At 63.2% G+C, this 27,207-nt stretch overlaps 2 protein-coding genes, 2 long non-coding RNA genes and 1 pseudogene across 18 annotated transcripts; 3 read left to right on the plus strand and 2 right to left on the minus strand.

The window, feature by feature from the left end:
- Positions 1 to 5,752: 5,752 nt before the first annotated feature.
- On the plus strand, positions 5,753 to 20,936 carry SSBP4 (single stranded DNA binding protein 4). Of its 13 annotated transcripts, none has more exons than XM_042928932.1 (18): positions 5,757 to 6,147; positions 12,707 to 12,779; positions 13,137 to 13,198; positions 13,297 to 13,381; positions 17,004 to 17,093; positions 17,613 to 17,678; positions 17,889 to 17,948; positions 18,034 to 18,103; positions 18,270 to 18,337; positions 18,422 to 18,489; positions 18,800 to 18,845; positions 18,936 to 18,971; positions 19,098 to 19,152; positions 19,239 to 19,309; positions 19,405 to 19,483; positions 19,876 to 19,904; positions 20,066 to 20,289; positions 20,553 to 20,936. In XM_042928932.1, the coding sequence occupies exons 1-17, from the start codon at positions 6,089 to 6,091 to the stop codon at positions 20,273 to 20,275; spliced, it is 1,227 nt and encodes a 408-aa protein (XP_042784866.1). In that variant the 5' UTR covers positions 5,757 to 6,088; the 3' UTR covers positions 20,276 to 20,289; positions 20,553 to 20,936. The 13 variants fall into 13 exon arrangements, with proteins under 13 accessions (XP_042784871.1, XP_042784865.1, XP_042784867.1 ...); XM_042928936.1 differs by having other exon boundaries at positions 5,761 to 6,147; positions 20,066 to 20,173; XM_042928937.1 differs by having other exon boundaries at positions 5,753 to 6,147; positions 13,323 to 13,381; positions 18,270 to 18,489; positions 20,066 to 20,173.
- LOC122214196 lies at positions 7,939 to 11,224 on the minus strand. The gene is made up of 3 exons (XR_006199784.1): positions 10,878 to 11,224; positions 8,459 to 8,663; positions 7,939 to 8,120 (listed from the first exon to the last, which is right to left on the minus strand). It is a non-coding gene; the product is annotated as an uncharacterized LOC122214196 (long non-coding RNA).
- Positions 8,620 to 9,380, plus strand: LOC122214193 (annotated as a pseudogene).
- A 221-nt stretch (positions 20,937 to 21,157) lies between the features above and the next one.
- On the minus strand, positions 21,158 to 27,019 carry ISYNA1 (inositol-3-phosphate synthase 1). 3 transcript variants are annotated; one of them, XM_042928925.1, is made up of 11 exons: positions 26,933 to 27,019; positions 24,029 to 24,157; positions 23,724 to 23,885; positions 23,313 to 23,445; positions 23,006 to 23,199; positions 22,663 to 22,812; positions 22,362 to 22,577; positions 22,087 to 22,251; positions 21,888 to 22,001; positions 21,586 to 21,803; positions 21,158 to 21,460 (listed from the first exon to the last, which is right to left on the minus strand). In XM_042928925.1, exons 1-11 carry the CDS (start codon positions 27,017 to 27,019, stop codon positions 21,259 to 21,261), a joined length of 1,770 nt encoding a protein of 589 aa, XP_042784859.1. In that variant the 3' UTR covers positions 21,158 to 21,258. The 3 variants fall into 3 exon arrangements, with proteins under 3 accessions (XP_042784859.1, XP_042784860.1, XP_042784861.1); XM_042928926.1 differs by lacking the exon at positions 23,724 to 23,885 and having other exon boundaries at positions 26,933 to 27,010; XM_042928927.1 differs by lacking the exons at positions 23,724 to 23,885; positions 24,029 to 24,157; positions 26,933 to 27,019 and adding an exon at positions 23,540 to 23,618.
- LOC122214194 lies at positions 24,157 to 27,081 on the plus strand. Its single transcript, XR_006199781.1, has 2 exons — positions 24,157 to 24,804; positions 26,863 to 27,081. It is a non-coding gene; the product is annotated as an uncharacterized LOC122214194 (long non-coding RNA).
- The last annotated feature ends 126 nt before the right edge of the window (positions 27,082 to 27,207 follow it).

The raw sequence follows: 27,207 nt of genomic DNA on the forward strand, positions 1-27,207 counted from the left end.
TAAACAGAGTGTAGAGGGGTTTGGTTCATGGCTTGGAAAAGTTGGTGAAAGACCTCTGGAGAAAATAAAGTGAGGGGGAAAAAAAAGATATGCAGGGCAGAGTTCAAAATGGGAAGTTTTGGGGGGTGGGGTGGAGGAACCGGGTGATTTTTTTTCTGTATTTTTCTTCTTCTTTTTTTTGCTGTGAAATAATTCAACACATAAATATATAAATATATATCTGGAAGCCGACTTGGGGGCATGGGCAAGGTCAAGAGAAGCTGACTACGTTCCAAGCCTGAAGCTTGAGATCTCAAGTGCTGTCCCAAAGGTGCACCAAGGTGAGGCTTGAGGGGGGGAAGGGGGGGGGGGGGGGGGGAGGAAGACCCTTAGGAGCTGGTGCTGCGAGTCTCTGCTGCCCTCGTGTGGCCATACTTGGGATTGTAAGTCCTCGGTGGCCTGGGCAGAGGCAGAAAATTGGTCCCTGGCCCTTTTGAACCCTGGACTCCACCCTGGCCAGGGAGGATGGTAATGGTGGTCTGTGTCACAATCAGGCTAAGACCACTGAGGACACTGAAGGCCTCAGATCCCAGCGCAGAGGGGACAATGATCATTTTTAATTCATGTGTGTGGCAGCAGGTATTTATTGAGCTCCTGCTGTGTGCCAAGACTCGTTCTAAGCACTGAGCAAAACATTCAAACTCCCTGCCCTCGTGGAACTCATGGATTACTGAAAATGTGGGAAATCAACGTGCAAAAACAAGGTTTTCAGGAAAATCCCAACGGGGCAATGTGACCCGGGTTGGAGGGCCTCTCTGAGAAGACATGTGGGAGCTGAGGCCTTAAGGATGAAGAGTAGCAGGCCATGGGGAAGGGCTGGGGGCAAGGCATCCCAGGCAGAGAGCACTGCCATGCAAAGGCCCTGGGGTGGGGATGAGCTGGATGCATACAACAGGACCCTGGACACAAAGTACCCAGCTTCTGGTGCTTAGCAAGCATCCATTCCCCAGTGTTATTATTAAGTGATGGACTCCCAAATGGGGGGGGGGGGAGACCCCTCCGCTTTACTGCCCAAAGAGATACCTGGTTCTCCACTCTCTGCTGTGTGTCTTCAGGTAAGTTGCTTCCCTGTACTGAGCCTCAATTTTATCTGTGGAACTTTCTCTGTACCTGCTACAGGCTCTTCCCTCCTTCATTCCTCTCTTCCCTGCTCCTCCCCCCAGGCCTGAAGTTTCCACACAATGCCTCCAGTTTCTCAGAGTGAGTATCCCAGACCCAGGCAGGGCAGGCATGCCAGTGGGTGAGGTGCTGCCTCTGCGTCACCCGTGTGACTTTTTTTAGTAGCTCTCTGGGCTCAGAGAGCCCTATTCTAGTCTATGACATGGGAATGAGGCTGCTGGGCGAATCTTCCAGGGATGATCTGATCCGGGCTGAGCCCACCAATTCCTTACGATTGGTTTGGCCCTGGAGTTCAAATGCAACGAGAAGGAACAGGCACTTAATTTATGGGCACTGGAGCCCACGGAAGGCACTGGAGGTAGCTCGGCCTACTGGCTCAGGCAGAGCTTTGTCGAGGATGGTGCTGATGGGTGGGGCTGTAGAATTGTGTGAGGCTCCTCCTCCTAGCCATCCCGGGTCCCCTCGGTTGCCTAGAGTTCGGCAGCAGCTCTGCAAGCTGTGGGGGGGGGGGGGGGGGGGGGGTTCAGTCGCCTCCGGTTCCAAGACTCTCAGTGGACCTGCGCAGCCAGGATTCAAACCCAGGCCCAACCTCCATCCATCCGGGGACTTCTACCTCCAGGTGATCAGTCTTGGAGTACAGGAAACCTGAGACTCCGAGGGGTTTCTGTCTTTTCCGGGAGCCTTTGCCCCCCCTCCACTCCCCCCCCTCCCCCCCAGCGCTCAGGTTGGGGGCCTTGCTCCTCCCACCAGGTCTAGGCTAGAACTCCCACCCCTGCTCTAGCACTCGGGCCAGCTGCTGTGGCTCCTCCCCTCCCGATGTTGTTTGGGTTTTAATTTTTGTGTTGCAGTTAGAAAATTACCCATAATTACAGCTTCTGAGAGGAAACATCTCAGGGCCCAGACCCTGCTCCCAGCTGTGGCCCGCCTCCCACGCACGGCTGGGGAGGAGCCCCCATCCCGAATCCGGGCCCCTCCCAAGGCCTGCCACTTTAATGAGAAGTGGGGGGGGGGGGGTGCTCCTTCCATCTCCAGTGGAGAGGAAAAACCATCATGAGGAAAACCCAAACCAGGCTTCCCAGCGACTTCTGCAACATATTCACTGGCCGCCAGGGCTGTGTCCGCAGGGATGACAGATCCGGGGAGAGGCAGAGGCTGTCAACAGAGTATTTGATGCATCATTTTATCGTAACAGTGACAAATCCAACCAAGACCAGTGCTGAACCAGTAATCTGGGGGAGATGGCCAGGGAAGGCAAGGAAGAGGGAGGGGAGGAGAAAGAGGGGAAGGAAGGAGACGAGGGGGGTGGCGGGAAGAAGGAACTAGAATAGGCAGGGCCAGGAGCCAAAGAGCCCTCCAGGCAGCAGCAGGAACAGCCCGTGCAAAGGCCGGGAGGTGGGCCTGTGAAGGGCGGGTATGAAGAATGGAAGGGCTGGCAGGGAGTGGGGTTGGGACAGACTTTCCTCCATTCAACCCCCCACTCCCACCCCGCCCCAGCCCTACGAGCACAGTCCGCTACGGGCTTGCCCAGGCACCGCCTCCAACCCGGTGATGATCCCGAGGCAGAGAACTGGCTCAAGGCTGCAGTCCCCGCACAGCCACACAGGGGCAGTCGGGAGCCGATGAAGGAATGGCGGGTCTAGGATTCCGACCAGACTTTAATATTAAAGTCTTCTCTGCTTCGGGTCCCCACCGGGACCCCAATCAATTCCCGGGTCTGCCATTGGCCCAGGGCCCCTGTCTACCTGGGCTTCTTACGCGGGCAACCTTCTGCATCCTCCATGCTATCTCAATGTACCCAGCAGCCCCATGGAGCTTCTTAAAGTCCTGTTGCGGATTGCCGTTCAAGGCTACACACTTTCCCGTGGCTCCTTATTGCTTAGAACGAATCCCAACCCGTCCCCTCGGGAGTGATCCGGTTCCTCTTCCTGTTCCAGCCACACTGCCCTCCTCGTTCTGCCTCCAGCACCTTAACCGTGTACCCACCTCAGGGCCTTTGCACTTCTGTGCTGCAGTCTGAACATTTTGCTTTCAGATCTTTCAGATACACCCCTCCCCTTAATAAAACAACAAACAAAAAAAAAAAAAAACGAAAAACTTTCCTCCCCCCCCCCCCAAGCCCCTCCCTCTTCTGGGTGCGGTGGGGATAAGGCCCTTCTGTGGGTTCTGCTCTTGTAAGGAGTGCGCCCTGCTTGGATGTGCGCGCGGCTCCGCTTCCCTGACGCCGCGTGGGGCCGATCTCCCTTTTCTCGGACTTTTCCGCGGGCACCGAGGCTGTGTTTGGAGATCCGTCCCGGTTGCCATGAGAACCGCGCTTGTCGCTTCAGCCCGCCGCACCTCCCCCTTCGCAGCTCGCGCTGCGTTTCCCTCCTTCTCTCCATCCTCCCACCACCACCCCCCCCCCACCCCCCGCCCGCCTCCACCCTGCCTGGGAGCCCGGCCCTTTTGGCCATCGCTGGATCCTCTCCACTGGGAACCCCTCCCTCTGCCCAGCATGTGGTACTCCTTGAAATCGCCAGCGTTTGACGGTCAGCCCTCCCCATCAAAATCTCAGTTCCACGAGCAGTAGCAAAGCGTGCTGGCTGGGTCCCCAGAGCCCCCCACAAGAGCCCTGCGCACAGCAGATGCTCAATAAATGTTTGTGGGGAGGTTGGAGATCACGACTCAAGGAACCGTGGCTCAGAAAGGCCGAGGGACCCGCGCAGGACACACAGAATCCCGGGCAGCCACCGAGCGCTGGGAGATAAATAGGGGGTGCCTGGGATGGCAGGAGGAGCGTCCTCAGGGCCGGAGTGTCACAGTTGTCACATGTACGCTGTGCGACGTGGGGGAGCCACTTTCTCTGTGCCTCGTTGGAAGTAGGCGCCGGAGGCCGGTGGTGGGAGCGGCTATTACGACGAGGGTGCCCTTGGCTCCCACGTCCGCCGGTGGCCTCCGGGGCGCTGGGCAGCCGCCAGCTCGAGGCCCCATAGAAGCTTGCCGGCCGCGCCCCCATTAGCTCGCAACGCAGGCCCCTCCTCTACGCCTGCCCGGGCCTCGGGGGCCCCGCGGGAGAGGAAGCTGGGGGAGGGGACGACCGGCTGGACAGGAAGTGGGAAGGGCTGGCGTCCCCCTCCAACCCCGGCCGGGGCCCCTCGGGATGGAGGCGGGGCTGGGGCCTGCCTGGCCCTTCCCTTCCTCTCCGCCTGTCTGGAACCCCAGCGGCTCCCGACTTCCCGACCGCCAGGCTTGAGGGGTGGGGATCCCTACTGGGGAGCGCGGCCTCTAAGAGGGAGGTATAACAGGGGGTCAGCTGGCAGGGGCGGGGGCGGTTGCTCCCATCAAGACGCGCGCGCGCGCGCGCACACACACACACACACACACACACACACACACACACGACGCAGGAAGCCTGAGCACACAACCACACAACACAGGTCCCGGGGAGCCAGTAATCAACCTCCGCGCGGAGGCGCACGCAAACACACACACTTGTGCACACAGCCTAAGGGCGTCCCTCGGCCTCGCACAACCGCCAAGGACACACAACCGCTGCTGCACAGCCAGGGCCAGTTGACCAGACAGCAGCCTTTCCCTGGATACCTACCAAACTCCAGGCAGGCATGATGCACATGTGCACTCACACAGGAACTGCGGGTTCACACCCAGACACAGACACACACGCTCGCAGTCGTGCATGGGGGGGGGGGCCCGGGGGGGGGAACCCTTATGGCGGACATTCACAGCAACATCCAGACCTGGAGACACAACCGCACTGCCTCCCGCCACCGGGCGCAAGCAGGTCCCGCGCACAGGCCTCCACCCCTCGCAGGCACCCTTGTCCTTACTGCGGTGTCTGCCCCCCTCTCACACCCTCTGGAGGGAGGAGAAGGGCCCCTGGAGGGGGTCCCCCCCACCCCCCCGCCTGCAGTCCTGACTCCTGCAGAGACAATGAAAAGTGGGATGCGCCCCGTTTACAGCTGGCCGATACCCAGGCTGAGCAGCAGCCGCAGGAAGGACCCAGGCGACAATCACCCAGCAACTGCTGTTGACACGGGGTGTGGCTACGGGGCGGCGCTGTGTGGTGGTCTTCGGGTTGCCTGTGTCTGCGTCGTGTGTCTGTGAGTGGCCACAGGCCCCGGGACCGTGTGACGCTGTCGTCTGTGGCGCTGTCCTGGTGGCCACTGTGTATACCACCGTATGTGGGACGGGGTGTCCCTGGGTGAACCCTACGTGTGGCGGGTTCCTCTCAGGATGTGGGGGGGACATATCTGTGGGGAGGACACCCCGTGTGACGGCCTGTCGCTTTAGGGAACTCTCACCCGTCGTTCCAGTAGCTCTGTGGATTTGTGTGTGTAGGGTCCTGTGTGTGGCTGTGCTCCTGGGTGTACAATTTGGGTGGCTGGTCCTATTTGTAGACCGTGTGTGTGAAGCCGTGATCAACTGTATCCTGCTGTGTGTCCCCAGGTGGCCGCCCCCACCCGTGCCTCCGTGTGTGTCCCCGCGCTCCCCCCCCCACCCCACCCCACCCCACTGCGTTGGGCACTGCGCGTGCGCGCCCGGCCCACGGTCCCCACAGCGGGACCCATCCGCGCGCCCGCCATCGCCCCTTTAAGAGCGGCGCCCGCGGGCGGCAGGGAGGCGGCGGGCGGGGGCGCGCGCGGCGGGAGGAGGGGGCGCGCGCTTCCCGGAACAGCCCGCGCTGAGGGAAGAGAGGAAGAAAATAAAACCCGTGGCTGGAGCCGAAGCTGGAGCTGCCGCCGCCGCCGCCACCGCCGCCTTGGCCGTCTGGAGCTCCCCCGCGCGGACGATGCCCGCGGTGCCCGCGCGGGGCTCGGGGCTGTGAGGCCCAGGGCGCGGGGTAGCTATGGCGACCGCTAGCGCGGCCCGCGGTGCCGCCTGACAGGTGTGGGCCCCGGAGGCGGCGGCGGCGGCGGCGGCGGCTCGGAGCAGCATGTACGCCAAGGGGGGCAAGGGCTCGGCCGTGCCCTCCGACAGCCAGGCCCGCGAGAAGTGAGTCGGTGGGCCGGGGCCGTGGGCGCCGGGGGCGGGACTCGGCCGCCGCGCAGGCTTCCGTGGGCCCCAATGCCGGCGGGCACCGCGCGGGGCACGTGGGCGCGGGGGCAGGGCGTGCGGGGCCCCAGCGCGGCTCGAAGGGGTCGCGAGATTTGCGGGGGCGCGCGAGACCCGAGGGGCGCGAGATTTGAGGGGGGCGCGCGAGACCCGAGGGGCGCGCGGGGCCGCGGGATTCGTGGGAGTGCGCTAGATCTGAGGGGGGTGAGGAGCTGCAGGGTTCGCGAGATTTGACGGGCGCGTGGGACTCGGGCGGCGCGAGGGACGCGAGGGGTCGTGTGGCTGGAGGAGGTGCGCGAGATCCCAGAGGTCGGGAGGGCTGCAGGGGTGCTGGAGACCCGAGGTTCGCGAGATTTGAGGGGGCGCGTGAAACCCGAGGGCTTGAGCGACCCGAGTGGCGCGAGGGGTCGCGCCCCAGACTTGAGGGCGCAGGATTCGAAGGGGCGCGACAGATCCGAGCCGGACTCGAAGGTCGCGAGACCTCCAACAGTCGAGACCTGCGTGCGCGCGAGGTCGCGAGCCGAGCCCTCTCCCACATTCTGCAGGGAAGTTTCCGCGGCCGACGAGACTGACCTCCGTCGGGGAGGGGGGAACCCCTGCACCTCAGGAAGAGCTTGAGAGAGGAGAGGGCCTGAGGGGTGCTGGCCCCAGCCCCGCGTGGGCAGCTGGGTGGATCCCCTGGGGAGGCCACACGGCTCCCAGTGGGGGGGAGGGGGGGACACTGGGATCTGCAAAAACCCCTATTGCGGAGGCTAAAGGTGCCATCGTGCCTATTCTCCAGGCCCCTTGGTGACCAGAGCTGCCCTGCGTTCGTCCGTTTCTTGTAGGGGCTCCCATGTAAGCGTTGGTTTGGAGATCGGGTTCTGCTGCTAAAGAAAGTTTGGAAAACACCAGATGGTCGCACCCCCTCTTTCATCCGTAGGGCTGCGGGGGCCCTGGGGAGGAAGCGATCTGCTGAGGTCTCAGCGTCTGGGGCACGAGAGCGAGAGCTCTCGGAAGGGGGGCGACACCGCACCCGGGAAGCCGGCTGGTTGCTGCTGAGCCTTCCTTTCTGAAATAAGGACGACCGGCCTTGTAGGATTCTCACGAGGACTACAAGGAACCCCACGCAGGCAGCCACCAGCCCAGCCACTTCCTGTGTCTGGGCCTCGGTTTCCTCCTCTGTGAAATGGGGTGTGTGTGTGTGGGGGGGGGCGGTTACACTGCTCAGGTCCTCAGCCCCTGCTGGCACTATGTTTTTCTCCCTGCTCACCCTCCTGCCTCCTCCTGCCCTTCTTCCGTCTCAGGTCCCTGTCCTGCGCCCGCCTCTGGCTCCCCATCTCAACACTGGGTCTGGGACAGCCTGCCCCAGAAAGGACTGAATACCCGCTGGGTGCCAGGATAGTGGATCCAATAATAAACACTCCCAACCTACAGGGCAGCCTGGAGGGCACCTACCACCCAGAACGAACTAGCACTTGCATTTGGTCATTGCATTTAGTGCTTTTTAAATAAGAGTACGAAGGTAGCAGGGGTAGCTGCAGGCCCCTTTGTCCCCTTTGTATCCCTCCTCCTATGGCTGCAGAGGTTCTGCCGTTGGGAAGTGCTGCTAGGTTGGTTTAAATCATTCCAGAAACGACAACCATGGTTGGTGTCACTGGGTTCCTTGTGTTTTTTTTCTCCTGGGGTGGGTTTTGAGACCGGGCACGTGACCACAGGTGAAGTTTGTTCCTTAGCTCAGCAGGTGCGGGACTCAGCTTGCGTTTGCTCTGTTTCTTGCTGGGCTTTCCAAGTATGGCTGTGGGCATCCTTGTTTGGAGAGCAGATGAGGAAGAGGTTCTTAAGAAAGGAGCCCCTGAACTGAGTCTTGGAGGCTAAGCAGAGCCGCTGGACACAGGGGAGCCTCCAAGGAAGGACTTGAGAAGAGGTAGTGTCTGGGAGGGAACAGGAGGAGGAGGAGGAGGAAGACAGAGGTGGAATTTGTGAGTGGGGGTCATCACTCTGGCCACCGTGTGGGAGAAGGGCTGTGAGGGGGCAAGTGTGGAGGCTGTGCCAGGCGGATGGTGAGGAGGGTGGTCCCCACCCTGGCAAGAGATGCCTGAAGGCCTGGCCTTGAAGGCAGCAGTGGGGAGGGAGGAAGTGTGCGGCTTGGAGGGTCCCTTTGTTGAGTGATACAAGCCCCTGGGTAGAGGGCATCTCCCAGCCCCCAGCAGCAAGTCCAGGGGCTTTAAGGGGGAGGAGGACACCATGCGGGGAGCATCCGTTTACCTACCATAATTCTTGATTACGGGGGTGGTGCCGCATTGTAGCCTGCGGGGCTCTAACATCCTATTAGGTCACCGTGTGCATTTCTTCCTATGAATACTTGGGGTCTGGGCACGCCAGATCCTCTAGGTCACTCGCTCCTTCCATCCGCCTGCCCTCTTACCGCAGAAGCGCCCCCATGAGTGCAGTCATTCTGCAGGTCATTTGCCAACCTGGTTAGGGGTGGGGATGCCAGGATTTGGATCCAGAGCCCAGGCCCTTCCCCATGACCGAGCCCGGGGCTTGGTCAGTGACCGTCAAACTAGAAGCCCTGCTTGGGGTCTCTGAAGGGCCCTGAACAACATAGCCCATGTCCAGGCTTCAAAAATTTTCACACCCCCCACCCCCTGCCCCCAACATGCGCGCCGTCAGGCCCCAAGCTGGCGGTTCCGGCCCTCGCTTTCCCTCCGGCAGTGGCTGCACCACCTTGCTCTTCCACTCCTTTTTCAAGTCCCTCGTGGGCAAGGATGTGGTCGTGGAAGTCAAGAATGACCTGAGCATCTGAGGAACCCTCCAGCGTGTGGATCGGTATCTCAACATCAAACTGACTGACGTCAGTGTCACAGACCCTGAGAAATAGCCTCCCACGTTATCAGTGAAGGACTGCTTCATCCGGGGCTCAGTGGTCCGCTCTGTGCGGTTGCCGGCAGATGAGGCCGACGCAGCGGCTACAGGACGCAGCAAGGAAGGAGGCCCTGCAGCAGAAACAGTGGTGGTTCCTCCTCCCCTCCCTGTCCCTCTTCTACTGGTGACCTTTAACCTCAAGTCCCAGCCGGGACCCCTGGCTCCCATACTTGAGGGTTTTTTGTCTTTTTTTTTTTTTTTTAATAGTGGAGCCTTTTTTTTTTTTTTTTTAATTATTTCTTCAGGGATGAGTGGATGAGAGGAAATAATAGTGGGGAGCAGCTCTCCTCTGTTGAGGGGAGGATAAGTAGGCTGGGGAACGGCAAAGCCTGCCTTGTCCCCAGCATCCGTCCTTCTCACTCCTTCCGTGGAGTGGGAAGAATCTCCTAGATGTCTCCAGGGCACCCATGTGTTTCGTTTTGGGGATGGAAGGAATCTCCCTCCCGTATCGGCAATAAACTTACGATGCACACACAAGCAACAACAACAAAAACACTTTTCACCCAAAACAACACAGCTCACAATTCTTCCCTCAGACTCCATCGTAGTAAAAATGAAAGTACCAACATGTAAGAGAAATCGGCAAAACTGAAAACTCCGCCTGGTTTCTCTGCTTTGGGGATAAAACCCCACCCAAATCCTTAACATCGAAATACTCAGCCAACTTGTATGGGTGCTTACCAGACTACTTGTGTTAATCCCCCCCGAAGTCACAGGAGGGAGTCCTGGTGTTGGTTTGTTCATTCCTTTGGGGTAGCTGGGGCCCAAGATGCGCTGGGCTCTGTTTTAAGTTCAGTAGTGAGTGAAAGAGAGCAAGTCCCTGCCTCCACCCCCGGCCCCCTCCGAAGCTACATTCCAGAAGGAGCTGCAGGCAGAGAGCAGAGACCTATGTGTCGGAAGGGGATAGATAAGGTGATGGGGGGGGGGGGGGGCGGTGGCGGATGGGACAGGTGGTGTTAGGTGTGATAGGAAAGACTGTGACGGGTGACATTTGAGCTACACCGGTCTCTAGGTGGAAGCGTTGGAGGTGGGTGAACACCCTGGGTAAAGGCCCTGAGGTGGAGGATGGCCAGTGTATGTGTGTTGGGGCAGTGAAGGGGGAGTGTTCCGGGATGTGTGTGTGTAGACACTAGGGGCTGGGGAGAGCGCAGCCCCTGGAAGGGGGCGGGGGGGGGGGGGCTGTCGAAATCCAGGTAAGAGATGCTAGTGGCCTGGGCCAAGCGTGTGCTAGAGGAGGCAGGAAGAAGGCTCCGAATCAGGAGAGAAGAGCTTTTTCCTTAAGTCTTTTCCCCCTAAATTCAGTAAGTGCGGTGATCTCAGGGCTATGGTTGGGTGGATATTATTCGTGCACGTGTGTGCACCCTTGTACCTTTGTGAGTCAAGGCCAGACCACCCAAGCCAGATCACCGGGGCGTGGGGGGCAGGCAGAGGTGGGCTCCTGAACCTGCATTCCGGGTCACATGTCACTGCTGAACAGTCAAGGGCAAAGGGAGGTATAGGAGGACCCAATGGCTGGCAGTGTAGACCCCTTGGTGGTTGTGGTGGGAGCCAAGGGTATTTCTTCAGGGGGCTTACTGAGCTAGAATTCCCCCAGGGCAAGACCGCAGCCCCCCACTACCCCTACCCTTACCCCATCTACCTGGGTTCCCCCACCTCATTTTGCTTCCTTGTCTCTGGACGTCTCACCCCAGACTTTCCTGCTCCTTGCAGCAACCCCCGAAATGGTTGAGGGACTGACCAGGCCTCTCTCAGCCTCTCCTTACCTGGAAGGTGGGGTAGTTGGTAGGCCTGGGCTGGTTGGCTCTGCTTCAGGCCATTGGCTTTTCACATTCGTTCCTTCACTAATGGACACAGGGCTGGCAGATGCAGGCCCCTTGAAGGCTCAGGAAGCCTCCAGAAAGGAAGAGTCACAGGAGTGAATTGGACAGGTAAACCTGGCCATGGGGCCATGGGGCCAGGAAGGCTGAGAGGGGTGCGATGATGTGGGGGAATCCGCAGCCAGTCTTGAAAACCCACGCTTGGAGTTGCGTGAGCACCGTGAACTCTACCCCTCTGTGCCCTGTCCCTGTAGGTGGCTGTCGCAGCTCATTTGGTGTGGTGTGAGCCGGGGGCCCACCTCACCCTGGGACAGCTGCCCACCCCAACCCCTTAACGTCCCCCTTTTGCCCTTCCCTAGCACGCACAACCTTCCGGCCCACCATATAACTTAGCTTCTCCTATGTATTGTTGTGTCCCTCTCTGCCCACGAGCAGGTGGCTTGCAGAGGTACAGGTGTCTGTCGCGTTCATTGCACAGGGAGGCACTGGATGAAGGAAGAGGATCCAGGCCAAGGACAGAACCCATGGGGTGGGGCAGGGACTGGGGGCCAGGACAGAATGGCCAGAACTGCCTCTGTGAGGTCTGAGGAAGGGGGAGTGATCTGGTGGGGGGCGGGTATGTGAGGATCAAGAAGCCTGGCTGGGAAGGTGGGGAGAGAGCAGGAACATGAGACAAAGCAGGGTTATTTTAGGATGGGGCCCTCAGCCAGGGAAGGGCGGCCAGCCGAGTGGGGAGGCGTACTAGAAGGCCTTCCAGCTCAGGCCAGCCCTTGAGGAGTCCCCAGTCTTGGATCTGGACCCTATACCCCCCAGCCCACATGGGACCTGGACGGGCAGTAAGGTCCCTGGGAGCACTGGGAGGGGCCAGTAACTGTGGAGTGGATGGTTGGGAAATGGGTGACCCCAGGGGCCAGGAAGTTGTTTCTCTGCTTGCTGGTGTGGAGGACTGATGAGGGGGCGTGGAGGCTGAGGATGGAGAGGCTTGGAAGGTGGCGTGGAAGGGCCGGCCTTCCTACGTGGTCCGTGGAGGACACTGCCGGATGGAAGGTGGCCTGTTCTTGGGGTGGGCAGTGGCCAGGTTGGTGTGTCTAAGGTTACCCGGCACTGTGTTTCGACAAGGTGCCGTGGCAGCCAAGTGGCACTGCTGGCCCCACTGCCCCTCGCTACCCTCACTTCTCCAGACTCTCCCTGGAGGGCTGGTATAGATGGGTCATGGCCACCACTGGTGGATGGGCGCTGATCCTGAGAAAGAGAACGGGGGTCCAGGGACACCTGGAAGAGGGCCCCTAGCAGGCAAGGCTGGGAGGGAATTAGGTGCCGGGCCCTGGCCACATGGCCTAGGGTACTGGCTGGGAGACCCTACCCAGGGCATAGTCTGGAGCGACAGCCAGGAGCCCTTTCTCCTGGGCAGAAAACCTCCCCGGGACCAAGGCTGTTCTGGGGTCTCAGCGTTGGCAGGATGGGGCCAGGACTTGGTGTTTAACAGAGCAGAGTTTGGTTTGCAAGTGGGGGGTTATGGACTGCTGAGAGCATTGCCTAGAAGAAGGGCCTGCAGGCTGGGTATTGATGGATATGTAGGAGTTGGCTGGTCTGAGCAACTGAGGTCATCACCTGTCAGGGTGGGGGAGATGTGGGTGATTGGGGAACCAGCAGGGGGCGGTGAGTGAGGCCGGGAGTGGCGTCATGAGGGGCTCACTGAGGGCCTCTCTCAGGGATCCTTGGGACTGTGGGGCTCGCCCCAGGCCTGAGCCAGCCTCCCCTCTGCCTGCCTGCAGGTTGGCACTCTATGTATACGAGTACCTGTTGCACGTTGGTGCCCAGAAGTCAGCCCAGACCTTTCTGTCCGAGGTAAGCCAGCCTGGCCAGGCAGAGATCCCCCCTAAGCTGGGCCCTTCCTTACCACCCATACCCTGGGGTCCTCTCCATCTCCTTTCCAGATGGGTTGGGGTGCCCCTCTGCTGGCCCTGGGAACTGAGGGCTGGGGTGGATCAGGGCCCGTGGACTGGTGTCCAGGCATCTGCCTGGCCATCTGACGATCTGTGCCCACTTACCTGCCCCTCACATAGTTGCCCCCCTCCCAGCTCCCTTGCTCTGGGCCGCTGGTCCCCTGCCCCAGCATTCCCCAGGCACCAGGCTGGGCTAGGGCTGCCCCAGGTTGGAAGGGGTCAGGCAGGGCCCTCTCACTGTCTTGCCTTCCCCCTGCAGATCCGATGGGAGAAGAACATTACGCTGGGGGAGCCCCCAGGGTTCCTGCATTCCTGGTGGTGGTGCGTGTGAGGCTGCCCAGGGTGGGCCACGGAGGGGGGCTGGGTGGGGACGTGTGGGGAAACCATCGTCCCCCCCCCCCCCTCCCTGCCGCCCACAGCGTGTTCTGGGACTTGTACTGTGCAGCACCTGACCGCAGAGAGGCGTGTGAGCACTCAAATGAGGCCAAGGCCTTCCAGGACTACGTGAGTCCCTGCCCCGGGGACTGGGACCAGGGCTCGTGGGCATGGGCAGGTTTCTGGGCCTGTGGCCTTGGGGTCCTGTGTGGCCTGAGGCTGGCTTGGGTGGCCAAGTGGGTCTGGCTGTGGGGATTGATCTGGGATCTGGCCACTTCTGGGGAGTCCCTATTCCCTCTACTCAGTATAGGGATACTCACAAGATGGGGGAGGTCCTTCCACTGCGCTCAGCTCCTGAGGGCCCCCACAGCCCCCCCCCCCATACCTTCCTGAGGCCGGCCCCGCCTCTCTTCTCCATCATCTGAATCCCCCGTGGAGCCAAGAGCTCCTGCCTCCCCATCTGCCTAGCTGTGTATGTGTAGTATGTGTGTGTGTGTGTCTACATGTGTGGCGGGGGACAGGGTTGGGGCCACTACTGCATGTCCCCTCCCGCCCCAGCCTTTCTGAGTGCAGGCGGGAGTGGCGGTGGGGGTTGGCTAACTGGCAGGTGCACCCTTGAGCAGTAGAGGCCCAGCAGTGGGCACACTTCCTAACTTTGCTTGGTGGCTGAGGCTGTTGACTCCACCTCTTTGGCCTCAGTTTCCTTCTGGGTTGAGTGGGAGTCAGAGGCCTGTCTGAAGAGGAAAGGGCATGACATGAAAGGGCTGGTGGCATTTTGTCACGCGCAGATGGCAGCCCCTGCCTTTATCTTCTTGGCCTTGGGTGTGGGGCTTGGCCACCCGGCTTCTCCGAGGGGTCTCTGGTTGGCCAGGAAAGGCTTGGGGGCTCCGGGCCCACTCAAGGGGGAAGCGGCAGCTCAGCTGGCGTCCAGGGGCGGGCAGCTCTAGGCGAGTTCTCCCCTCCCACCGCCCTCCCCGTTGTGCGCCCACACTCCGACGGCCGTCCTCACGTCCTGAGCAATCCTCCCCGCTGCGCCCCCTCGGGCCTCCCAGGGCGTGGCGGTCCCCATCTCGCTCTGCAATTGGTCAAGGTTGTGCACCGCCTCCCCGCATAATGCATCCCCTCCCCTGCCCAGTGCAGGCCTTCGTAGGGCGGGAGTGCGGCCCCAGAGGGGTAAGGCTTCGTCTTGTCCCTGAAGACGCTCCTCACGCGCCTTACGCTGTGCTTGGGAGCTGGGGTCATACTGTTGGTCCCTATTGGGTCCCACTGCTCGTGTGCTGCCCCCCTGTCCCTCTCCTGCCAGAACTGGGGCTCCAGGGGTGTCTGGAGTTGTGTGCTTGCCTGACTCCGTGAGGGCGCCCCCTCCCAGTCGAGCCCTAGCCCCTCCCGGCCTGCTCAGCGCCCCTTCCCTCTCCGCCCCGGCTTTGCCTCTGCCCGCGACTCCAGCGGCCTCTCAGGGCGCCTCGAGGGAGGGCAAGGAGGGCGGAGCGCTTGGTTCTTCACACGGAGGGGAACGCGCTTCCCGGGAGCGCGCCGGTTACCATGGCAGCGGAGCGCGCGTGGCGTGGGGGTGGGGGGAGATGGCACGGGCACAGCGGACGTGGGTGGGGGGATGGGGACCCCCCCCCCCCGCCCCGCCCGCGGTGGGTAGCGACCTGGCCCCGGGGTGGCGGGTTCTCTGTGGCTGCGGGCGCACATCCTGCCCGGCCGCTGCTCTAGCGCCCTGCTTGCCTCCTCTACGTGGTCGGTGTGTGTGGGGGGGCCTCCGAGTGGGGACTCAGTTCGCCCCTCCCGGCTCTGCTGCCGACCTCGGCATCTCCAGGAAACGCTAGCGCGCCCAACCCGTCGTCATAGCAACGCAGGTTGGGCCAGGGCGTCTCCGGGTGGATGATGGACGTGGTGGGGGGGGGGGGGGGCTAGCTGGGCCACCCGCCAGGGAGAGTGGACCGCCCCATATTAACCCTTCTGGGCCTAGAATTGGGAAGCTACAAGGGGGTGAGGGGTGCCCCATCTTTTCCCTGCCCCCACATCTCGTGGTCTGCAGCCCAGAAAGCAGCTGCCCCCACCTCCGCCCTCCCGACCAGGAAATGCTCTGGCGCCTGTTGTGGCTCAAAAGGAGGGGGACTGCTCTCCCACCCTCCCTGTGGGGTAGGTGGGGGGGGGGGCGGGGGTGGATAGACCTAAGGTTCAGAGGTGCCCCTGTTCAGCCACTGAGGCAGGCGCCTGCGAGAATAGCTGTTCGGCTGTATCTGTGGGAGGGCATGAGGTGGAGGAAGGGGGGGGGTGGCAGTTTGGAGGGGGGCTGAAAGCTTTATCCCCCCTCACTCCTAGGGTCTCTTGGGCTTTCAAAAGGTTTGCAATGGGCCCTGGGAGTGCTTTCAGTCACCATAGGCCCGGGGAGACTCCCACCCATACCTCCCCAGTTTGGGGCCTGGAGTCCTTCAGAGGCTGACCTTTGAGAAGGGACAGGAAGGGGGGCAGCTTGCATTCCCCAGGCAGAAGGGTATGTCTCAGGGGCCCTGCCCTGCCCCAGCCAAGGGGCCCTCTCCCCACTTCTGTAGGGCAGGAAATGCTGTGTGACCGTGGGCAAAATGCTTAACTCCTCTGAACCCAAGTGGCTGCAGTTCCTCAAATTCCTGAGCATCCCTCGTGTGATGGCTTGTGCTAGCCCCAGGGACGGCAGTGACCCGCACAGACCAGACCCTTCCTCTTGGGTCCTGTCAGGCCTGGAGTGGGGGCAGATGATCCAGACAGACCAGAGTCAAGGGGCCCCCAGAGAACTACTCCTCTCTTCTCTACTCAGTCCCTGCAGAGTCCTCCTCCTTCCCTGTCCTTTGATGTGTCCCCTCTGCCCTGTAAACTAGGCCTCCATTTCCCCTTCTCCTCCCTGCTCTGTGGGCCCCAAAGGCAGACAGGCCTGGGACTTGGAACCGACCAGAGGAAGTGGCCTGTCAGCCTGCCCCCCTGCCAGCTCTGGCCTGCCACCAGCATCTCCGCCCTTGGCTGACATGGGAACTCCCCTCTCTGGCACCCTGTCATCTCCTCTCCTCCATCTGAAGTCAGGAGCCTGAAGACCCCACCCCAGTAGTCCTCCTCTTCATTTCCCTCCCTATTGGAGGAGGAGGGGGATTGGTGTGTGCAGCAGCTTCAGGGAGGAGCCTTCTGGAAGGGAGGCTCATCTTGAAGCTGCCAGTTGGTTTTTAGGTGTCTTGGATAGAGCTGGGGGTCTAGCTTATCTGCCTCACCAGCCTACCGGGATGGGCCTAGAGTTAGGGTCTGTGCCCCCACTAGTCTGAGGTTAGATTCAGACGGAAGGAACAAGCCTGTGCCAATGGATGAGGCACATGCCCACTGGAGCCCTGGGTTGTTGGCATTTTCAGACCCCCAGATCCTCGGGCTTGGGACTGACTCCTTAGGAACTGGGAATCCTGGCCTCCTTCCTGGGCTGTGGGTTCAGCCTGGCAGGGCCCTGATCACCTCCAGCGTCTTGGGTGCAGCAAAGAGGCAAAGCCCATCCTGACGCCACATAGCGCATCTGAGGAGGAGGCCAAGTCAGGGTTGCTGATCGTGGGTGGGGACAGGGGCAGCTGCTCGTCACCTAGAGGACCCTCCAGGCATCGTCACCTGCATGGGTAGAAGGTCAGATGGTCCAGGTTCCTTGTGCAGTGGAGTGGGCTGCTTTTGGAAAGGAGAGGACACTCAAGCAGGAAGTGACCTGACCTGGTTTTCATGGTATTCCCCACCCCTGCAGAGCTCTGTAGCGGCCCCTAGTCCAGTGATGGGGAGCATGGCCCCCAACGACGCAATGGCAGCGGGCCCCATGGCACCCGGCTTCTTCCAGGTACAGCCAGGGCTGGTGCCCCCTGTTCTGCAACTCTTGAGTGGTTATGTCAGGGTGACAGGTGCGGGCAATGATGGGGTTGGGGGTCTCATGTGGGGAGAGGCCCTGGCAGGCTGGAATTGCCGGTGGAATTGCCGGCCCTCCCAGGCTGGAATGGGAGGGTGGTCAGTGCGTGGGTTTTTGCATCTGGGTTTTGGTGTAGCCAGCGGGGGAGGGGCCGCTTCAGCTGGGTCCCAGGCCAGGAGAAGGCGGGGTCTCTGTGCAGTTGGTCTGTGCGTGCCAGGTTGCTAAGAGCCTTAGAGCATGGCTCTCTGAGCCGTGGGTCTTGCCCCTGACTGTTTCCGTAGAGCCCTTCACCCCAAACCCCGTCTTGCCCTAGGGGGAGTGCAGGACTGGCCCACCCTCCCGCCTCCATGGCATCCCCTCCCCCCTCCCTGGCCACGCCCAGCAAGGCCACAGAAAGCAGTGAAGCTTCGGTGGACCTCGCTCTTCCCAACCCACCTGGTTCTGTCCTCCTAGGGCCCCCCCGACTCCCAGCAGCCCCCCCACAACCCCAACGCCCCCATGATGGGGCCTCACGTTCAGGTAAGGACCTGTGACGCCCCGCCCCTTCACCACACGCACGTCCCAGCAACTCGAGCCGCCGGCCCCACCGCACTGGCTGGCTGCCGTCTGCTGACTGGTCCTGGAAGAGGGGGCTGTCCGGGCTGGGGGCCGGGGCGCCGCAGGAACGGGGTAGCTTTGGGGGGCGAACAGGGCGGTGGGAGGTGCTGATCCCTGGCCCACCTCTTCCAGCCCTTCATGTCACCGCGGTTCCCAGGGGGCCCCCGGCCCGCCCTGCGGATGCCGAGTCAGGTGAGAGAGGGATGAGGGGAGGGGGGCCAGGAGTTGGGCCAGGGTGGCGGTGCCCTCGCTCACTGCCGCCACGCCCCCTCCGCAGCCTCCGGTGGGCCTCCCCGGCTCCCAGCCCCTCCTCCCTGGCGCCATGGAACCCTCCCCGCGTGCTCAGGGTGAGTAGGGAAGCTCCAGCTGCTGCCTCCCCCTCCACTCATCGGGACCCCGGCTCGGAATGCCTCCTCCCTGCTGTCTCACGGTGCAGAACCACCCCCATCCGGCCCATGTCCACCCCGGGGAGTGTTACCGGCCTGAGCCCCCCTCCTTCTGTCCCCACCTCAGGGCATCCGAGCATGGGCCCGATGCAGAGGGTGACACCTCCACGGGGCATGGCCGGCGTTGGACCCCAGGTGAGGGCAGGGTCCGGGAGAGGGGGTACGCCTCGGGGCCTTCCCCCCACACCTTGGCCACTCACAGCCCTTTTGCTTTCCCAGAGCTATGGAGGTGGCATGCGGCCCCCACCCAACTCTCTCGCCGGCCCGGGCCTGCCCACCATGAACATGTAAGGCTCTGGGAGAACCCCTGGAGTGTGCCCACGTGGGCCATCACCCAGCTTCACCGGCTGGGTGGGCCGGGGCAGGCTCAATCTGCACTGGCCATTGTTAATGCTCTGGATATGGATTACTCTGCTGTCAGGTGGGGAAACTGAGGCCCAAAGGCCGGCGAGGGATGAAGGCTGACCCCGCCAGTGTCTGCTGCGCTGCGGGCCTGTTTGGGGGCACACGGGGCAGCAGGGTGGGGGGCGACAGTGCGTAGTGGGGGGCCGTGTACCACCCGGCCTCGCCCCAGGGTCCACCCACTGTCTCTTCTAGGGGCCCTGGAGTGCGAGGCCCATGGGCCAGCCCCAGCGGAAACTCGGTGAGTGGTGGCCCGGAGGGCCGGGGGAAGATGGTAGCGGTCTGTGAGGGGTAGAGCGGGCCGACTGCTCATAGCTGCCCTTCTCCCCAGATCCCCTATTCCTCCTCCTCCCCCGGCAGCTACACGGTGAGTGGGGCCCAGCGGGGCCGTGGCTGTGCCGCTCAAGCCTGGGGGGAGGGGTTGTGGGTGGCAGATGTGTGTGTGTGTGTGGGGGGGGTCTTTCTCACCTTCTCTGTCTCCCTCCTTGCGCAGGGACCCCCAGGAGGAGGCGGGCCCCCTGGAACACCCATCATGCCCAGCCCTGGAGGTGGTACAGCCCGGGTGGGGTACAGGGAGGGTGTTCCTGGAGAAGTCGTCACGCTTCTTCCCCTCATGCACCAATATCTCCCCCAGACTCCACCAACTCCAGCGAGAACATGTACACTATCATGAACCCCATTGGGCCGGGCGCCGGCAGGGCTAATGTGAGTGGAGGGGGCTCCGGGGTGGGGGCTGCAGAAAGCAGTGGCCCCACTGGGGGTCTGGTGGCCCTAGTCCCACGCTGCCCCGCTGCCCGCAGTTCCCGCTTGGCCCTGGTCCGGAGGGTCCCATGGCGGCCATGAGTGCGATGGAGCCTCATCACGTGAACGGATCCCTGGGTGAGTGGGCGTCCGGAGACCGCCCCCCGCCCCGCTCCCCAACCAGGCTGCTTCACAAGCCTTTTGCGCCCCCTGGCGGATGCTCCCGCCCCTCCAACCCCGTTTCTCCTCTGGCGACCCAGTTGTGCCCCGAGCTTCCGCAGGCGGCCCAGTGGCAGGGGTTGCGTCGGGGGGAGGATTCCTGTAACTAAAGCATGAGTGCCATCACTGACCCCTGCCCGGGCCCTCCGTCCGAGATCCCCAGCAGGCTGGGCCTGGGGGCGGGGGAAGTTCGAGGAGGGGGTCGATTGACCCTGGGCTCCGGGGGCGGGGGGGGGGGGGGGGGGGGGGCGGGGGAGTCGGGCCTGGCGCAGGCGTGTCTGAGCCGCGGTCCGCCGTCTGTCGGTCCACAGGCTCGGGCGATATGGACGGGTTGCCGAAGGTGAGGGGCCGCGCTCCTGCGTGGGGTGGGGCCTGGGGCTCCCGGGGCGCGGGGATGCGGGCTTGACCAGGGCGGTGAGGCCTAGTCCAGGTCGGGACGAGCGGTGGGCAGGGCCTGGCCCGCGGGGCGGGGAGTACCGCGCTGACCGCGGCCGCCCCCAGAGCTCCCCCGGCGCCGTGGCCGGCCTGAGCAACGCCCCGGGCACCCCGCGGGACGACGGCGAGATGGCGGCCGCCGGGACCTTCCTGCACCCGTTCCCGAGCGAAAGCGTAAGCGACTGCGTCGACTCCCCCCCCGCGGCGGCGTCGGGCCGGAGGGGCCTGGCGGGCAGGCCCCGGCGGGGCGGCCGGGGGGCCAGAGCAAGACCGTGACCGCGGCGGGCCAGGTGGGGGGGCGGCCGCGTCATCCTTCCCCTCCCCTCTCCCCCCTTCCCTCACTCCCGCCCTTATCTCACCGGCCCGCCCCCGTCCCAACCCCACCCTGGGACCCGCACCCCAGGGCGGCTTCCCCACGCTTCGCCACCTGTCTCCCCTCCCCCCCCCCCCCACGTCCGCCCCGCCCCGTCCCCTCTTCTCCCCGGGGGGGCGGGTCCCAGCCTAGGCCGGAGCTGAGCCCGCCTCCGCGCGCCACCCCCTCGTCTCTCCGCAGTACTCGCCGGGGATGACCATGAGCGTGTGATGGGGCAGTAGCCCCTTGCCCACTGCCGGCCTCGGCTTCTGCCCAGTGCCCCTGCCTGGGACCAAGGTCCAGGGGCTCGGGCAGTCTGCTGGGTGAGGGTCTGAGGTCACACCTCGGGCGACTGTACTCCAGTTCAAGGATTGGACAGCTGGGAGGCCCCGCACGAAGGACTCTCATTTTATAAAAAAAAAAACAAAACAGAAAAAACGCAAGGACCTCAGAGACGTTCTTTCATGTATAGGACCTTCCTGCCATTTCTATTTTGTCCAAGGGGGCTCCCTGGGGACCTCTTTTCCCCTGGACAGCAGGGGGTGGGCCCCATCAATAAATGTAACTTGGTTTTGGTTTTTGGTATCTGGTCTCAGATTTCTTCACTTTGGCTTGCAGCCACACCCTCCATCATGGGGTTAGGCAGAGGCTTCAGGGTTCTGGAAGTCTCAAGATTTGGGACATCAGTTTTTGAAGGGTAGGTTGGAGTCTACCACGTGAGAAACGGGAAATGGGGTCTAGAGTGGGGGGGTGGGGGTGATTAGGATTAGGTCGCAGGCGCCAAGAACCCACAGGTGATGCTGTGGCCGTAGTGGCACTGGCTTTATTGTCTTTAGGGGTCTTGGAAAGGTTGGGTCCTGAGGGGCAATGGAGGCCGGAGTTTGGGGGCAGAAGAAGGACCATGGCCTTAAGTGGTGGGCATCTGGGGTGCCTCAACCTGCGAGTGCCCGTTGGCGTCACCCGTACAGCCGTTGGGGGCAGTTGGCGCCGGTCCCTTCTTGCAAGGCACAGGGCAGGCAGCGACCACGGGCCCCCCTCGCGTGAGGCCGGGGCGTTCCATCTTGTGCTCCAGAAGCATGTGGTTCTGTGGCGGGAGCCCCACACAGGCCCTGGGGAAAAGGCTGGGGGTTAGCGGGGGCCGGACTCCGCAGCCGGTGGACCCCGCGGCCTCCGATGCCTAGAATCCCTGTGGCCACTTGGGCCTGGGACGGGGAGCCACAAGGCCAGGGCGCACCTGAGGATATTCTCGATGCAGCTGCGCTGGCGGAAGAGCGCGTTGACCACCGGGCTGCCCGGGGGCACTAGCGGCGCCTTGAAGAGGAAGCTGAGCAGCGACAGCACCGAGTGGAAGCTCTGCGGCTCGGGGTCGGCGTCGGTGCAGAAGCTCACTCGCTGGCACAGTTCGGTCAGCAGCACCAGGTCTAGCATGATGGGCGCGGCCAGAAGCGAGTCCTGTGGGGCCGGGGGGGAGGGGGGGTCAGAAGGTAGGGGGGGGGCCGGTGGGCAGCCCCCCTCCCGCGCCGGCGGGCCCCGCACCTCGCACGTGTTGTGCAGCACCAGCGTGTTGGTGCCGCCCAGCATCAGCTCGGACGTGTACTCATCCAACGCACGCTTGCTGTCGCCCACGTACGGCACGTACTTGATGACCACCTGGAGGGCAGCACGAGGTCACAGGGGTCCCCGCCCTCCTCGGCCGGGAGCCCCACCCCCCCCACCCCCCTAGCGGCCCACGCACGCAGTGGTCGGGCTCCTCGCCGGGTGCGTAGAGCACCGGGTTGCTCTGCACCATGTCATCCACCACGCTGCTCTTGGACACCTCCTTGGAGCGGAACTGTGGCGGCGCCGACAGGTTCTGCCCGTCGTTGTTGCCCAGGTGGTTGTAGCTCACGATGGACATGGTCTGCGGGGAAAAAGGGGCCCCGCGGCAGCTGCAGGCCCCGCAGCGCACAACCCCGGCGCCTAGGGTCCAAGCACCCCCTCCCGCGCCGTGCACCCCCGGGGCCCACGCACCTTGAGGCCGGAGCCGATAAGGAAGTCCACCAGTACGGACTTGACCTTGGTCTGTCCTGACTTGAAGTCGTCTCCACCCACGAAGACGCGTCGCTGACGTGCAAGCTCGAGGGCCCCGGGTACCAGCGTGTTCTGCGGGGACCCGTTGAGGAAGGCACAGCCCTCCAAGATGCTGGCCACAGCGAAGAGAGTGGAGGGCGACACCTCCAGGCCCAGCTGCGGACGTAGGCGGGCAGTCAGCACCGAGGGGTTCTTTGGGGCTCCGGCCCTGGCCCCTCTCCAACCCCGTGTGCACCCCCACCTGGATGGTACGCAGCAAGTTCTCAGCAGTGTCGTTGAGGCCTGGGACCACTTCGCAGAAGCGCTCCGTGTTCGCTGTCCACAGGACGATGACTTTGTCGAGCCCAGCGCTGGACCGGAAGTCACGGATGTCCCTGCGGATCTGCTCCAACTGGGCGGGGAGGGAAGGAGGTTGTACAGGCCCCTCGATCTGGAGAGGTCTGGGCGACTCGGTTGCCCAAGTGCGGAGTGAGGTGTGGACCCTCAGGATGGGAGCGTGAAGACAAAAGACGGATAGAGAACGTGGGGGCAAACGGCGGGAGCAACAAGTGGCAAGGGACAAAGGACTGGGGGCGGGGCTGCACCTGCTGGGCGCGAGTGCCAAGTATGAGGTTGTCCGCACGCGCACTCTGGTTAGCGGCGATGAACTCGGGGATGTAGACAGAGGGCCGGGGGCGGAGGGACTCCATGTGTGGCCACAGTTGCTCCTGCAGTCCCCAATCCAATACTTGCGCGCGCCGCATGGCCTCAGCCAGGTTCGCGGATGATATGTCCCAGCCTGCGGCGGGGTGTGCGGGGTGGGAGGCTAACACCCCCAAGCTCAGCCCAGCCCGGAACCTAGGCCCCTCCAGGCCCCGCCTCCCACCCGCCCCTGCCTAGGGCCCCGCCCACCGTCGAACACGAGGTCGTCGGGTGCCACCATGGGCAGCAGTGCGCTGAAGGGCACGAACACCTCCTGGCCCTCGGCGTCCAAGCCCAGGCTAACGGTGCCGGCCTGCGTCAGCGAGCCGTAGTAGTTGGCCTCCTGGGGGGCGGCAGGCGGGGCGGAGTGAGGTGGGGCGTGGCGTGGGCCGCTGGCCGGCCAGGGCCCCGCCCGGCATCCTCAAGCTCCGCCTTACTTTTGGACGCCTCAGCCGCAGAAGCGGCTCCCCGTTTGGAGGTTCCCCCCGCCACGGGAGCCGGCCGGCACCTTAGGCTCCTCCCCCTGAGGGCCCCCCCTCCTTCGTAGAGCTCCGCCCCCTAGAGGCCCTTCTCCCTCCCGCACCGACTCCGGCCAAGGCCAAGCCCCACCCGACCCCCCACCTTGCGGCCGGTGCGCGTGGGCCAGGACAGGCGCAGCCGGTTGGCCAGCACGGCAGCGGTGAGCGTGGAGCCGTTGTTCCCACCCCAGCCGACGAGCATGACCCCGAGCCGGGGCACCTGCCGGACGGTCCGGAAGGTGAAGCGCGTGGACGTGGGGTATACCTGGGGACGGGCGGTGCAGTGAGTCTGGGGCCACACCCCCCTCTTACTGCAGGGACAGGCCCACAGACGTTGGGTCATTCCCGTCCCCTCCTGGCTCCCTAGTTCCCCCACTCCCACCCCACAACTCCTGGTCCCCTGCCTACCTTGAGGACACCGCCCTCGCGGCTGACGCACGTTGTCCGGTACTCGTACTGAGCCTCGATGGCGTCAGGGCCGTAGACCACGTCGGGGCTTTCGACCACGAACTCGGCTGTGGCCTCCATCGCGGAGAGCTAGGGGCGTCGGATGGGCAGGTCAGCGGGGACACGGGAGCCGGCGGACGGAGGCGACTGCGGTCCCCGGAGAGCCCGCACCAAACCCGGCGACGCACTCACCGGCGCGGAGTCAACTCGGACAGTGGCGGACGGCGAGGGCTCGGGGCGCGCGAACTCCAGAGAAAAGAGCCGCGGCCCCGCCCACGCCCCGCCCCTCACCCCACCCGCGCCAGGGAGGAGGGGCGCGCGGGGAGGAGGGGCGCGTCTGCCTAAGATTCGGGTTCAAGGCCCCGGGAGACCTTAGCCATCACCGCCCTTGGGATTCCCGCCCTGCCTGGCGCGGCAGGACATCCACGTGGGCTACAGACCCCGGCCCGAGCACGGAGCGCGTGGATTCACTTCGCACCACAGTCGCTTAAGGCGCTCGGCCCCTTTGCCTCATTTTGCAAAAGAGGACAATAATGGTTGCGAGAGCGCGCCAGGCCCAGCCACAAGGCAAAAGGTGGAGCCGGAGCAGGGCAGGGGGGGCTGGGCACCTGGGTCCGAGATACTGCAGTGGAAACTAAGGCCAGAACTCTTGACTCCCGAGCCAAACACTGCTTCAGCCTAGGCCGCCTGGGCCTCCCCCTTCCTGAGCAGAAGACACTCCCGACAGGGCTCACAAGGTGCGTGTAGGGGGCGCTGCGAGGCCTCGATTTCCCTACCTGTGGCAGGAGGGCTTGGCAGGGCCAGGCTGGAGGGGGCCGGTGTTTGGTGAGAGGGCAGCGGAAGGGAGGGGGTGGGCAGGACCAACGAGGTCAGCTGGGGAGGAGCTAGGCAGGCACAGCACGGCGCCCCCCTAGCACCCAGTGATAAGGGAGCGTGGGAACCCGGCGGGCGGGCGGGGGCGGCTCCCCCAGGAACTTTCCAAAACAAGCGGCCTCCTCCGGCTGGAAAGTTTCCACCACTGGAGCTGACCCAAAAGGTGGATAGTTGGGAACGTTCGCAGGAAACATGGTCAGGGCCTGGCCTTGGGGGTTGTGGGCTCCAAGACTCTGGCTCCAGGCTTTGCCCTCAAGGGGCTCCAGTGTAGGGGCGTTGGAAGTACAGTGGGGCACCCCTACCTAGCCAGAGGCAACTCACAGATAGGGTCTGGCAAGGGCAGGCTGCCTGGAGGAGGTGGTTGCTGCAAGGTTCTTGAGACAAGAGGACATCTCTTATGGGGAGATATGAAGGACTGCCCAGGCAAAAACCTGGGGGAGTGGGTTCGGGGGCAGATGGAAAGGTGGCCGGGTGGGAGGGAAGAGAAGCGGTCTGGGGACAAGGGCAGACCCTCGAGGCTGGAGGGAGGGCGTATTGTATAATATTTGGGTTTCGTCCCCAGTTCCTGGCTGGCGATTGAGTTCAGTCACCAACGGCCAGTGATTTCATCATATGTACATAACGGAGCCTGTGCAAAAACCCAACAAGGAGGGCTCGGGAAGCACATGACGGTGCTGCCCACATGATGGGCAGTGGCACATCTGGAGAAGGCATGGAAGCCCAGTGCCATTCTTCGCTCCCTGCCTTCACCATCTACCTCCTCCGGCTGTTGGGAGTGTTGTCCTGAGCACTGTGAGCCATTCTGGCAAACCAAGGGGGGGAGCCGAGGGAACCCCTGATGTATAGCCAGTGGGTCAGAAGTTTGGGTGGCCCGAGACTTGTGGCAGGTGCCTGAGGTCGGGGCAGTCTTGCGTGGGACTGAGCCCTTAACCTGTGGGGTCTGATGCCAGCTCCAAGAATTGAAATCCAGTAGGTGCCAGAGGACTGGAGGGAGCTTGTGCCTCCAAGTGACAAGTGACCTGGGAATGTGTGCAGAGACCAGAGAGGTCCCCAGCCCCAGGCCTGGGGAGCCCTAGCATTCACTGGGCAGCCTGCGGGAGATGCCAGGAAGATGGTGGGGGCAGAGCTGACCCAGACAGGCTCCCCGGAAGGGCAGTGGGGTGGCTGGGTGGGGGGCTGGGAGGGACGTGGCCTCGGGCTGCTTCTAATCCTGGCAGACAAATGGGCACCGTACAGTGCTCGCAGGGACCACCTGGGGACCCCGGTGGGGCTCTCGAGGGCAGGGGCAGGGCTGTCTCAGCCACCGAGTGCCAGTGCCCAGGTGGAGCCCGGCGCACAGGAGGGACTGTGGGATCGGAGTGCGGCAAGATGACACCTGGGGATGTCGTCCAACAAGTGGCCGGAATGGTGGGCGGCCCCTAGCCCCTCGGCCATGGTACAGATTGTGAGCTTGGGAAGACCCTTCTGGGGCTGGGGGGCTGGACTTGTGACGTCCTTGGCTCGGGAAGGATGGTCACGGGACTGCCTGCCGCTGAGGTGCCGGGGGTGACGGCCACCCTGGGAGGCACGGGGGCTGCAGGGGAGTCTGGTGGAGGGCCTAGGGAGTCGGGTGGGCAAGGCGAAGCTGAGGCGTGACGGGGTTGAAGGAGGCAGACGCTGGCCCTGGACTCCGGACCGTGGGGGAGAAAGATGTTATCCCCGAGAAGAACGGTACGGGCAGGCCGCCCGGGGAGCAGGGTACACTCTGCCCCACAGGGCCTGCTTGACCTTGTCTCCTGCGCCCCTTGGATTCCCAGGCCACCTTAGAACTCGGACCAAGGCTGCTGGCCAGCAGGGCTGTCCCAGAGGCTAAGGCCCACAGCCCCTGACCCCTGGACCCCTTTAATCCCAGTCTTACTCTTTATCTATTTTTCCTTCCTAAGATAAACACCCACCCGCACCACGTCCTTCAAGAACAGGACCCTGACCCCTGCCTTGCCTTCAGCTCCTCACCTGGAACATGGGACAAGGACAGCCATCCCTGCTGGCATCCCGGGCCTGTGGGATTCCACTGGGCCTCAGCGTCCCCATCCCCATCATGGGCACAGGGGCGGCCCCAGCGAGCCGGCCTAGTTGGGAGAAACAATAAAATAGTGCCGTCACCGCCGTTTTCATCATTTCCCCAAACGTGGGTGCTCCCCTGGCCCCACGCGATCCCTGCTCCTGGGGGCTCTGGCACTTCGGGAGGCCTCTGCTGGGCCTGGTCTACCCTGTCCACACCCGGGGAC

Source organism: Panthera leo, chromosome A2 (assembly GCF_018350215.1).
Source record: "Panthera leo isolate Ple1 chromosome A2, P.leo_Ple1_pat1.1, whole genome shotgun sequence".
Classification (NCBI taxonomy): domain Eukaryota; kingdom Metazoa; phylum Chordata; class Mammalia; order Carnivora; family Felidae; genus Panthera; species Panthera leo.